The 13,488-nt window shown below is 36.5% G+C and overlaps 1 protein-coding gene across 5 annotated transcripts in view; it reads right to left on the reverse strand.

Moving 5' to 3' along the window:
• Positions 1 to 3,030: 3,030 nt before the first annotated feature.
• RNF180 (ring finger protein 180) overlaps positions 3,031 to 13,488 on the reverse strand; it is a 96,875-nt gene continuing 86,417 nt past the window's right edge. For all 5 annotated transcript variants that reach the window (XM_080680040.1, XM_080680037.1, XM_080680038.1 and 2 more), the window contains one exon: positions 3,031 to 4,031. In XM_080680040.1, coding sequence (XP_080536166.1) covers positions 3,832 to 4,031 — 200 coding nt within the window. In that variant the 3' untranslated portion in view covers positions 3,031 to 3,831. The remainder of the gene's footprint in view (positions 4,032 to 13,488) is intronic.

Here is a 13,488-nt window from a genome sequence, read left to right on the forward strand (position 1 = left end):
TTCCCACAATACTTTGTATGAACAAATTCTGATTCCTTTTATATTTTCTCTAATTTAAATTTACCTAGGTTCTGCTAAATATAAAGTGAATTGGTGCTGGTTTGTGAATTTGTTTTAAAATTTTTTTTTATTAATATCAGAGAGTAAGGGAGAGGGAGAGATAGAAACATCAATGACGAGAATCATTGATTGGCTGTCTCCTGCACGCCCCCTACTGAGGACTGAGCCTGCAACCTGGGCATGTGCCCTAACTGGGAATCTAACCATGACCTCCTGGTTCATAGGTCAGTGCTCAACCACTGAGCACATGAGCTGGGCTGAAATTGTTTTTTTAAAATGAAAAAATAAATCACCTGCTGAAAGTATTCAGAAATGTACTTCAATCTGAGTATTTTTTATGAATGTGTGAAAAACCTTAAAATTAACCTTCACCATAATTAAGTGCAGTAAAAACAGAAATTGATAGTGATAGCTCAAAAAATGAAAATTGTTAAATAATATTAAGGCAAATATTGTAGTCCTTGAGTAGTTTTAGGATTTTCCTTTTTTTTTGTTCTTTATTGGAAAGTGAGTTTTATGTAATTGATGTGGAAAAATCAACTCATGTCAGATATCTGCCATCCATGGGTAAAGGTGCAGAAAGGACAGTAAGAAGAATATGAAATTTTGTTTCACTGTAAAACTCATTCATGTATTTTATTTATACATTTATCAATCATCTATTGAATGTGTGATACATACCAGGAGAATAGTTTCTTTTCAACTCTAGTTCTATCTGGCTTCTCATAAGCCAGTAGCCCTAGGACATGCTGTACTTAATATTTAGCAGCTGTGAACTCCATTTGTATAAAAACTTCAAATATTTTAAAGTAAAAAGACAAGTTTATAATTTTCCACATTTACTTTTATATGCCAAATGATCTAATTCTCAGATCAAGTTATTAATCATTATGCATATAGTCAATCCATTTAAAATGTTCCTTCAGACTATGCTTTATTTTTAAGGGTATTATAGTTATTTAATATAACATATATTTATTATATACTAGAATCCCAGTGCACAAATTCATGCACCAGTGGGGTCCCTCGGCCTGGCCTGCGGGATTGAGCAGAAACCGGCTCTCTGACATCCCCCGAGGGGTCCTGGATTGTGAGAGGGTGCAGGCTAGGCCAAGGGACCCCACCAGTGCATGATTTGGGCCAGGGAGGGACGCGAGAGGTTGGCCAGCCGGGGAGGGACCGTGGGAGGGCTCCAGGGCATGTCCCACCCATCTCAGTCCCGATCAGCCGGACCCCAGCAGCAAGCTAACCTACCAGTTGGAGCGTCTGCCCCCTGGTGGTCAGTGCATGTCATAGCGAGCGGTTGAGTGGCCTTAGCATATCATTAGCATGCTTTGATTGGTTGAACTGATGACTGGACACTTAGCATATTAGGCTTTTATTATATAGGACTTGTATTTAGTTTATAGATACAGATCTATAAACGAATAGGTATTACTGACCTAATATTAGTAATCAACATTGTTTCTCAGAGATAAATGCATATGTAATACTACTTATTTTTACTTCATGTATAATTAAAATTAACTTTTCAAGTAATTAAGAAATGAATGAAGGCACATTTGCTAGAGCTTAGAAGCCAGGAATTGCATGGGAAATGGCTGCAGCAAACTTTATTTTAAAATTCTTTAAATACTGCTCTCCATATGTGTTTTGTTAAACTTTCAGCCCTAACATATATTTTAGGAAGACTAAAATACTATCTTTATGTTGAGTAATAGAGATTCTATATGTCCATTTTTAAGGTAATACTGAGCTTTGTTGACAACATTGTGTTTTTTTAAAAATATATTTTGTTGATTTTTTACAGAGAAGAAGGGAGAGGGATAGAGAGCTAGAAACATCGATGAGAGAGAAACATCGATCAGCTGCCTCCTGCACACTCCCTACTGGGTATGTGCCCGCAATCAAGGTACATGCCCTTGACCGGAATCGAATCTGGGACCCTTGAGTCCACAGGCCGACGCTCTATCCACTGAGCCAAACCGGTTAGGGCAGGGGTGGGCAAACTTTTTGACTCGAGGGCCACAATGGGTTCTTAAACTGGACCGGAGGGCCGGAACAAAAGCATGGATGGAGTGTTTGTGTGAACTAATATAAATTCAAAGTAAAGGAGCGGAGGGGAGAGCAAGAGAACCGGATAGAACAGCCGGATCCGGCCCGCAGGCCGTAGTTTGCCCACTGCTGGGTTAGGGCAACAACATTGTTTTAATAAAATATTAGTAACCTGTCACTAGACTGCAAGCATAATTTACTATTTTATTATGACCTAAGAGCAAAAATTGATGTTTTTAAATTGTAGTTTTCTGCTTTGTGAATTTTATGTCTTATGCACACTACTGTTTTTCTTTCACAGATATAATATTAAACACAAACTAACAGTTTTAGAATAAAAATATATGCCATGCTTTCATATTTCTTAGAACATCACATACCATCATGTAAGTGCTTTTATTCAAATACAATCAGTAGGGAAAAAAAATACAGTCAGTAGTAAGTGATCAGGCCAAAATTTTCATAAACTGAACTATTGAAGCCTGACCCATCCCAATTTGTTTGGATGATGGTAGTATTTTAGTGCCCTGAGAGATTCACCTACTGAATATGCCTGTAAATGTCATATATTGCATTAACAGATATATGACATTATAGTGTAGGAATGTTGGATTAGTATTTCCTAATAAAATTTTTTGTCCGAGGTTACACAAAGACCACCCGAGGGACTGTAAAAAATAAGCTTACTTCTCTGTGCTCCAGGTTTCACACTCTTAAAATTGGGATACTTGTCCCAATTCCTTCCCACACTGGGATAGTAAAGATCTCCTATTTGTTTTTAATAAGGGAAAAACTAATTCCAAGGGCTACTGTAATAGGAAATAAAAATAAATTTCAGAGAAATATTTCTTTCTATAAATCTATAAGCCTATTTCCACAATTCTTTATTCCAGACATTAAATCACATAATAACAGTAAAATGTAAAAAAAACACTCTTTATTGCACATTTACTATGTATTTGACAACCTTACAGTTAAATGAATCATTAAGTTGATTACATTTTGGACATGCATTGCTGTTTTAGACTACTGAAAATCAGTCAAAAATTTTTTTCATTTCTTTGGGTGAGTAATCTTGTAATTCGAAAAGTGTTAATATATCTCTCCAAGTTTCTATTGGTGAGAGTTAGTCTCTTTTAATATTTACTATTCTCTTCTTATAATAATTTAAAACGTTGCACTATAGCTACTTTTCTGTCTGTAAAAAAAGGATAGTCAGCTTTCTCAGTAATAGAAAGGGACATTATTAGGGATGACTGGACACCAAAACGGAATATACCCTGTTAGATTAGTTCCAGAAAATATGGTTTATTTTTAATGCATATAATATGCCTGAGAATAAATGGTGAATGACTATTTTTTCTGATATCTATCCAAATTATCATCTCATTTTGTATTTTTACTACTTGTAAGTGGAGGAAAACCTCAGTCTTTACAGTGAAGGTAAGTATAAAAGAGACACTGTAAAATTAGAGCCCACAAATCCTAAATGAAGAACTATGACATTCACAGTGCATTGTTGCTAAGAGCTAGACAGATAAAGTTTAGTTTGTTACATGAAAAACATTAATAAGTTACTTATTTTCAGACTTTCTATAAACACCCACATTTTATATAATACAACATTATAAAATTTCAAAGCACACTTAAAAATGTTTAAGTAATTGTTGTCTACATCATCTGTGATTGTTCAATTGTGGTAAGATGTGAAAATTCCTAAAACGGAAAGAAAAAATAGCAAAGAAAGCAGAAAACGATGAATCCAATGATCCAATTCACTGAATAAATATAGATGATCACCATATCCATGTCAAACCACCAACCGCGACTATCATCCTCAAAGTGCAGGTAATCCATTCTGTGTGCACCGTGTGGGAACTGCCTCCTTGTAACTGGAGCTGCACGTCTGTGGAAACCTAGAAGTTGTATGAACATGTTATTTTAAAGTTCATTAAATTCAGGTATGTGATCAGAAAGGATGCTGCATTATGAACACAGGTACCATGAACTGAGCATACTGAAATTTCAATGAGTGGTTTTCCTATTCCTGACAGTTTTTTCAGTGATAAGTAACTATGAGAAGTCTCTTTTAGTTAAGGGTTTTAAGGGTAGGGACAGTAAAATTAGCAAAGCTAAATTAGCTAATTAATTAAATAAAATTAGGAAAGCTAAAATAAAATGAGATTTAATTTTTTATAAATTTCTAATTATATATATCTACTTAAACGATTGCCCTGACCAGGAATCAAGCCTGTAAACCTTTTTGGTGTATGGGATGATGCTTCAACCAACTAAACCACCTGCCTGGGGCAATACATAGATATTTTAATACATCATTCCAACAATAGATTTCTATTGGAGTGAGAAGCTTCTTTACTAGGAATTCACTTTTACACAGACTTAACTACATCCTACTATTGGTGATAAACTGTAATAATTAGTTTGGTATTGTCATGGTTTAAAGAGTATTCACTATTATTAGTACATTTAACTATGCTACTATAAAGTAAATTACACAATAAAGACACATACTTCATACTTTCCTGGCTACATAATAGTACAGTGAAAATCACACTCTTCAAGCAATCAGAAAATTTGGATTCTTGTGCTAATATTATCCATACTCATTATCTGGTCAAGTCAAAATAGTGTCTCTGTATCTAATGAGCTGTTCATATGGCTTTCCCCCCTTTAATCTGTTAATGTGATGGATTCAAGTAGGATTTAAAAAAATGTTGAACACATTTTAAAAGATTAGTTATGAATAAAGTGATAGATTTTCCAACATTTTATTATTTGAGAGGCTTGATTTAGGACAGTCTCAGATAATATGCTAATTATTTATTCCTTCATACCTAGGATAAACTCCAAGTGTTCATGATATTGGTTTTTACGCACCAGTGAATTCAGTTTTGTATATTTTTATGACATCTTTATGCCTATTTCTGTAAGGAAGATTGGTCTATAATTTCTGTTTTATGCTATTTTTGCCTGGTTTGTATATCATGATTTTATTGGCTTCATAAAACATGTTGGCAGTGAGGTGACAATTCTCCATGGATATCTCTATATCTTGCAAGCAGAGGTACTGACTGCCTTTGTTCTGTATTGTTTTTGAAAAATATTTCTATAATAAATAGTCTTGGGAGATAATATATCCCTCTGTGAAGGTTTGGTTTATAGCCTTAGAACAGCACAGTAAATGCCTGTTGGAAAATATTTGAGTTTTGTAAGCTTAGAGCTCTCCATGGTAATGCACTCCACCACATATGTAGATAGCATCTGGCCCTGTTGGTAAGACTCTATAAGAGGGGTGCACATCACAAATGCTGCTGCTCTGGCTACTGCTGTGAGTAATAAACCGTCCTTGTTTCTGACCCAGAAGTCTCATCTCGGGTCTTCTGCAAGCATCCACGCAATTGGAAGAATTAAAGAAGAACCAGCCTTCTGGAATCTCAAACAGGTATTCCTGCTTCTCCATAAATTTTACTTTGTAAACATAATTTATCTCACAATTTCTCTCATATCTGAGAAAAAACAAGGCCATGACTTATTTTTCCCAGAGAATATGGTCCAAATTTATATTTGCTATCAAAATCCATTAAGTAACCTACATTATTTTGATGATTTTTCCAAAGACAGAAAGACTGTCAACAGTTATCTTGAGATATTCGTTTTTGAAATTTTAGCAACTTGAACAGAGCTTATAGTGGGTATTCAATATGTGTTTGTTGAAAGGGTACCTGTATATAAAAGGATGTACTTAAGGGAATAAATAATTAGCATATTATCTGAGACTGTCTCAAATCAAGCCTCTCAAATGCATTTTCAGTAGGAACTGAATATTATTATAAAATATTTGAGACACTATATATAATTCAAAGCCCTGAGATCAGTATTGAAAAGGAGAAATGTCCTATCCTTCTTGTAATGGAACAAAGGTTGAAATACGGTGTTATACTGCTCTGTATTCTTCATATTACGTAAGAATTTTGGCATGCCAAAAGTTGATTGATATAAGTAGGCCTTAGCAGAGGTGGAGTGATAATTTTGTAATCCCAGGTAAGTACAGAGTTACTTTGTTAATATCCTCGAAAACAATACAAAGTGGATTTTAAACTTCGTCTTTATCTCCTATCGCTTTAGGATTGCAGAGTCAAATATATATAAATTCTGCAGAATTAAGCTTTTATTGAATAAGTTAATTATGTTGCAGATTATTTATAATTCTATAACACTTAATTTTTAATATAGTTTATAAAATTATCAGGCTAAATTATAAAAATTTTAAATGTTTCTGTAACCAGGCAGAAAAGTCATTATTAAAAAAACATTTTTATTGTAGTAAAATATATATAACAGATTTACCATTTTAACCATTTTCAGTATACAATTCAGTGGCATTAATTACATTTACAAAGTTGTGCCACAATCATTACTATTTCAAAATATTTTTTTTCATTACCGCGAAGAGAAACTCTCTAGCCATTAAAGAATAATGGCCCAATTCTCTATTCTCTCTAGTCTCTGGAAACCTCTAATTTATTCTCCATTTCTATGAATTTGACTATTCTAGATATCTCATATAAGTGGGATCATACAATATTCATCCTTTTGTGTCTGGCTTATTTCACTTAATGTTTTCAAGAGTCACTGATATTGCTGCACGTATCAGAACTTCATTCCTTCTTATGATTGAGTATATTCCATTGTATGTATGTACCACATTTGTTTACCCATTAATTTGTTATAGATATTTGGCTTGTTTCCATCTTTTGGCTATGGTGAGTAATGCTGCAAAGAACATTGGCATACAAGTATTTGCTCGAGTCCCAGTTTTCAATTCTTTTGGGCATATCCTCAGGAGTACACCTGTTGTATCATATGGTGATTTTATGTTTAGCTTTTTGAGGAAACTACAAACTGTTTTTATAGTGGGATGCATCATTTTACATCCCAACCAGAAATGATGAGGGTTCCATTTATCCATCAATGGACACTTTGGTTGTTTCATACCTTGGCTATCGTAAATAATGCCGCAATGAACATGGAAACACAGATATCTCTTCAAGATAATCATTTTGTTTCCTTCAGCTAGGTATGCCCCGAAGTCGGATTGCTTTTAGGAAGCGCCTTACTGTTCCCCCCAGTGGCTGTACCAGTTTACATTCCCACCAAAAGTATACACAGGTTTTCTTTTTTCCACATCCTCCCCAGCATTTGTTAACTCAGTATTTTCAGAAAATTTGTTGTTATGTATACACTACTGATTTTTGCATGTTCATTTTGTATCTTCCAACTTTGCTACATTGATTAGTTCAAAAATTGTTTTCGGTTGATTCTTTAGGATTTTCTACATTAAAAAAAAAGCCATGCTTCTGTAAATAGAGACAATTTTACTTCTTCCTTTCATTTTATTTTTTTCTCAGACTCGCTCTGGTTAGAACTTCCAATATATGTTGAGTAAAAGTGGCAAGTGGGCACCCTTGTCCTATTCCTGATCTGAGAGGAAAAGCATTTACCACTGAGGATACAGGGTGGGGCAAAAGCTGGCTTACAGTTGTGAGTATGCAAATACAGTGTTTATTCTTGTATTATTTTCCCTACAAACCACTGTGAACCTACTTTCGCCCCACCCTGTATTATTAGCTGCTGACTTGTCATATATGGCCTTCATTATGTTGAAGCATGTTTCTCCTATACCTGCTTCGTTTTCATCATGAACAAATGTTGAATATGGACAAGTGCTTTTCCTGAGTCATTGAGATGATCATATCATTCTCATTTTATTATTGTGATTTATCACATTGAATGATTTGCACATGTTGAACCATCCATGTATCCCAGGAAAATCTGACTTGATTAGGGTGAATGAGCCTTTTAATGAGCCACTGAATTTGGTATGCTAGTATTTTGTTGAGAATTTTTGGATCTATGTTTATCAGGGATATTGGCCAGTAGTTTACTATTTTTTGTAGTGTCCATATCTGGCCTTGTTATCAGGACAAATCAGCTTGAAAAGCCTCATATTTGGCCACCAGTTGTTTGTATAATCTCCTTTTTAAATTTATTAAATTGATTGGGGTGACATTGGTCAACATGAACATATAGGTTTCAGGTGTGGGTTTGTATAATCTCTTTTAAATTAAACTAGTAACCTTATTTTTTGTTCTGTGTGAAATGTTAGGACATATCACATAAGTAATGTAGAATAAAATGACTTGAAAGCATAATATTACATACTAGAGGCCCGGTGCATGAAATTCATGCACAGGGGGCGGGGGGTGTCCCTCAGCCCAGCCTGCACCCTCTCCAATCCAGGACTTCTGGCTTCCAACTGCTCGCCTGACTGCCTTCCTGATTGCTCCTAACCGCTTTTGCCTGCCAGCCTGATCACCCCCTAACCACTCCCCTGCCAGCCTGATTGATGCCTAACTGCCCTCCCCTGCAGGCCTGGTCACCCATAACTGCCCTCCCCTGCAGGCCTGGTCACCCCTAACTGCCTTCCCCTGCAGGCCTGGTCCCCTCCAACTGCCCTCCCCTGCAGGCCTGGTCCCCCCCAACTGCCCTCCCCTGCAGGCCTGATCGCCCACAACTGCCCTCCCTTGGAGACCTGGTCCCTCCCAACTGCCCTCCCCTGCTGGCCATCTTGTGGTGGCCATCTTGTGTCCACATGGTGGCAGGATCTTTGACCACATGGGGGCAGCCATCTTGTGTGTTGGAGTGATGGTCAATCTTCATATTACTATTTTATTAGATAGGATAGAGGCCTGGTGCACGGGTGGGGGCCAGCTGGTTTGCCCTGAAGGGTGTCCCGGATCAGGGTGGGGGTTCCCTTGGGGCATGGGGCGGCCTGGGCGAGGGGCCTGTGGTGGTTTGCAGGCCGGCCACGCCCCCTGGTGACCCAAGCAGAGGCCCTGGTATCTGGGGATTATTTATCTTCTACAATTGAAACTTTGTAACCTGGAGCGGAGCCAAGCCTTCTACTTGCTCCGAGGTGGCAGCCATTTTTTTTTGGATTTATGTATCTTCTATAATTGAAACTTTGTAGCCTTAAGCGAGGCCTGGGCCGGCCAGGGTGTGCGGAAAACTTGGCTTCCTCCATCGCCGGGGGCAACCCTAGCCTCCTGCTCTTTCCAGCTCCGTGGCTGCCGCCATTTCTGTTTGGATTTATGTATCTTCTATCATTGAAACTTTGTAGCCTTGAATGGAGGCCTAGGCCGGCAAGGGCAGGCGGAAAGCTTGGCTTCCTCCATTGCCGGGGAAACCCAAGCCTCCCTCATGCTCTCTGTGGCCGTAGCCATCTTGGTTGGGTTTATTTGCATATTCACTCCTGATTGGCTTGTGGGCGTGACTTGCGGGTGTAGTGGAGTGATGGTTAATTTGCATATTACTCTTTTATTAGATAGGATATATCAGAGTGAACTAAAATTTCTAGTCATTTTAAAGAGACATCTTTTAAATTCTCTTTGGAATGTTTTGAGAAATTATCCTTATGGCCTTCCATTTTCTCAGATCAGTAAAAAAGTAACAAACAAAAACACCACCCCTGTGCCATATGTTACTGTTTTCTCTCTTTGCTATTTTAGGAAAAGGATATTTAAATGAAGTAATAAAGAAAAATTAATGGGATATAAACTAAATGTTTTCAGATATATTTTCAGATTATACCATAAAATCTTTAATTTATATATAATCTTACATTATTTGCAATCTACCTATATTTTAGAAATACAGTATAGATTTTAAGTGATAATGCAATATAGAATTGTTCACAAAACACTAGTATTTAAAATTTCTCAACAAAACCCTGAATTACTATAATACAATTTTAGAGAAGTTAAAACATGTATGTAGAGTACGACTTTGCGACTTTGCTAATAAAAGCCACTTCATTGTCAGCATAGTTATGAAGTTTCTGTTTAAAATATCCTAAACTGTTTTGGTTAATTATAACACAAGCCTGATACTGCTGGTGCAGGTAAATATTTTCATATTATCCTATTAATTTAGTGAGCCAATACTCTAATAACTGTTGAAATTTGTGGTCATACATCTCATTTAATATTCACCTGTTTTAAGCAATCCTATATAATGAAGAGGTAATATGCAAATTGGCCCTCACACCCTCACAAGATGGCTACCTATGACCAGGCAGGCAGGGGGGTTAGTGAGCGACGACCAAATGACTGAACAGCAGGCTCCGTGGGGTGACCAGGTCAGCAGGGGGGGCATTTGGGGGAGATTAGGCTGGCAGGGGGTGCAGTGAGGGGCGACTAGGGTGGCGGGGGGGGGCAGTTAGGGGCAACCAGGCTGGCACGCAGAGGCAGTGAGGGGTGACCAGGCAGGCAGGCAGGTGAGCGATTAGGAGCCAGCAGTTCAGGATTGTGAGAGGGATGTCCGACTGCCCCCAGCAGTCGGACATCCCCCAAGAGGTCCTGGATTGGAGAGGGTGCAGGCTGGGCTGAGGGGACCCCCCTCTATGCACGAATTTTGTGCACTGAGGCTCTAGTAATAAATAAGTCTACTTCATGTACACTGTAAAAATGCAAGATGTGGGTAAGCTTTGGTATGTAAATCACAGCAGTAGCTCCACCAGTTGGCAAAAAAGGCCTGTAACTTTCAAGCATATCCTCAGATCGTGAGTGTACTCCTCATGTCCCCAAAGGAGAGAAGTTGGGACTGCCTCTTCCTGGAACTTCTCTTCCGCTCTCAATACTTCCTTGATAACCTTCATTTAACAGATTTTTAAGTATGACTTTTTTTTTTTTTTTACAGATGATGGATTTAGTGCTTTAGATCTAATATTAAAGTGCTAAACACTTTGTGGTCTCCCAAATCCCATGACATTTTTCTTGGAGAGGTGGTGTTCTCAGCATATTGGCTAAACTTAATTTGTGCAGATTTCTTATATGTGCACCGTAGTTTCAATTAAACTTGTATTTGCTATCCAAACCAAATGGGTAATTGCTATGCACTATTAAACCATCACTGTACTGCCAGAGTTAACATCAGTTCAGTGTAACACAAATACCATTCATCTCCTTTATTTATAACATTGTATTCTATCTGATTAATTCATTCTTTGTAGTAATTCAGATAGGTAACTGCCTGAAGACCTGCACCTTTCATCCAGAGTCCACAATTCTGTGAGTCACAAGTCCCAGCCACTTCTCAATGTATCTGGGCACTTTGCCTGCACAGTGGACTATCTTGCACAGCTTTACATCCTGCTGCTATTAGGAGCCCATCTCCTGAGGTTCTGATTTAAGAGGCTTGGGATATGACCAGGGCCTTTGGGATTCATTCGAGGTCATAAGTGTGAAACAACAGAAATTCATACCCAGAACAGTTTTGCTTACAAAACCAAAACAAAACCTTAGCTCTTCTCTTCCCTCATGAAAAAAAAAATATCTGTAAACAAAATTGTTCATTTCAGAGGAGGTTTAATGCGCTTTCTGCTAAAATGCAGCATACCAAGTCGAGGGCACACTTAAAAATCTCTCTGACTTACCTCAAACTTTCTGGGAAGACAGATTTCTGGGTTATATTCAAACTCCTGCTGGTTGAGCATGTACTGTTTTGTTTTCTATTCTTTTCCATGTGGATGTTCCTTCATTTATACTGGGCATGTTTAAACTTGCAGAATCAATCTAACACCTTCAGGCAAATTAATGATCAAATAAAAACAATTCCCTAGGCTTTTACAAGAAATGGATGAATTTGTCTTAAATATATATCAGATGCCAGCATTTCAGCACACATGTTTTAGTGCATGGAATATTAAATCATGACACCCCCGCCCCCCCATTTCTTTGACTTGAGTATATTTAGAAAAGAATCCAACAGCATGGAAGTTTTTTTCATATGTATATATATTTTTGCAAAAAGATCTTAATAAAATCTGCTAGCTTGTTTGCTTTATATATAATATTTTAGGTATACTTATATATGTATGTCATTTTTCTTTAGGGAACCAACTAACATGGCTGGAAATACATCAACTTGATACTGGTAACCGAGATGCAATTCCTGGAAATGGCAGACACCCCAGGGGAAAGCACTAAGATTCATAGAGCCATCAGTGGAACTGGTACCTGAGAAGAGATGTAAAGGCTAGCTCACATTTACCTAGAATGTTTCCATTCCTTTTCACATTACTCTTTTTATGTAGAAATACATAAATATGTATTTTAAGAAGAAAAAATTTAAAACACATCTTCTCACTCATCAATATCTATGAGACACTACTTTGTAGGGTGAGAAGGAATGAGTCCATGCGAGTTAAGTGAGCGAGCTCAATAGCTGAATGAATTCAGGGAGAGTTTATATGAGCTTCTTTGGCTAGAAAATCTAAAACTATGTCAAACTGTTTTGTTTTTGTGGAAAAGACACTAATTTTGTAGAGCCAAAGACATCTATGAGGATGTCTATTCTTTCCTATAAGACCCCCCTATGCACTACTTCCTTCTACCAACCTTATAATACTAAGCTGAACAGAAGCTTTCTTGGGGATACAATTAACATGGAATGGATGGTATAGTATGTGGAGTAGTGTGGTATAACTATGAAAATCACAATCCCAGTTTTCAAATATCCCAATTTTATATCTTTTTTTAAAGAAGACGATTCAATCAATATCTAATTAAATGTAGTTAATTTCTTATGAAAAATAATTATAAATGAATAACAAAAATACCACATGTGATATATAAAATTACTGAGAAAATATATGGTTTTAAATAATAATTTTTTAAAAAGTAAAAAGATAAAAATTAACAATCTAGAATGCCACCTTAATAGGGTATAAAAAGGACAGAATAAATCCAAAGAGAATTGCAGATTTAATGAAGAGCAGAAGTTATGAAATAGGAGAAAAAGATACAATTCAGTTAATTTAAAAAATTGGTTATTTAAAAATATTGACAAGTATCTAGGAAAATCAGGAAAAAAACAGGGCACAAGTAAATAAGACTACAAAGAGAATATAATTATAAATAGAGGAGAGATTAAAATATACATTATAAAAATTTTAAAACAAAAAACATGAACGAATTCCTAACAAAAAGATAAATTATATGAACTGACTCAAGATGTTGACAAAGCAGAATATGAAAAAAGAAAACATAGAGACAATCTTACTAATAAATACAGAGGTGAAAGTCACAAAAATGATTACTGAGTTTATCCCAGAAATACAACAGCACTGTAACATTAGAAAACTGATTATAACCATGAAATGCTGAAACTATTTCACAAAATTAAAAATTCACTCAACAAAAACTATTAGCAAACTGGAAATGAATAGAGCTCTCTTAAAACCTCCAAAACACACAGCAACTTCTACTAAATGATAAATAAAAGCATTCCTTT

Source organism: Plecotus auritus (genome assembly GCF_963455305.1).
Source record: "Plecotus auritus genome assembly, chromosome: 7".
NCBI classification, from domain to species: Eukaryota; Metazoa; Chordata; class Mammalia; order Chiroptera; family Vespertilionidae; genus Plecotus; species Plecotus auritus.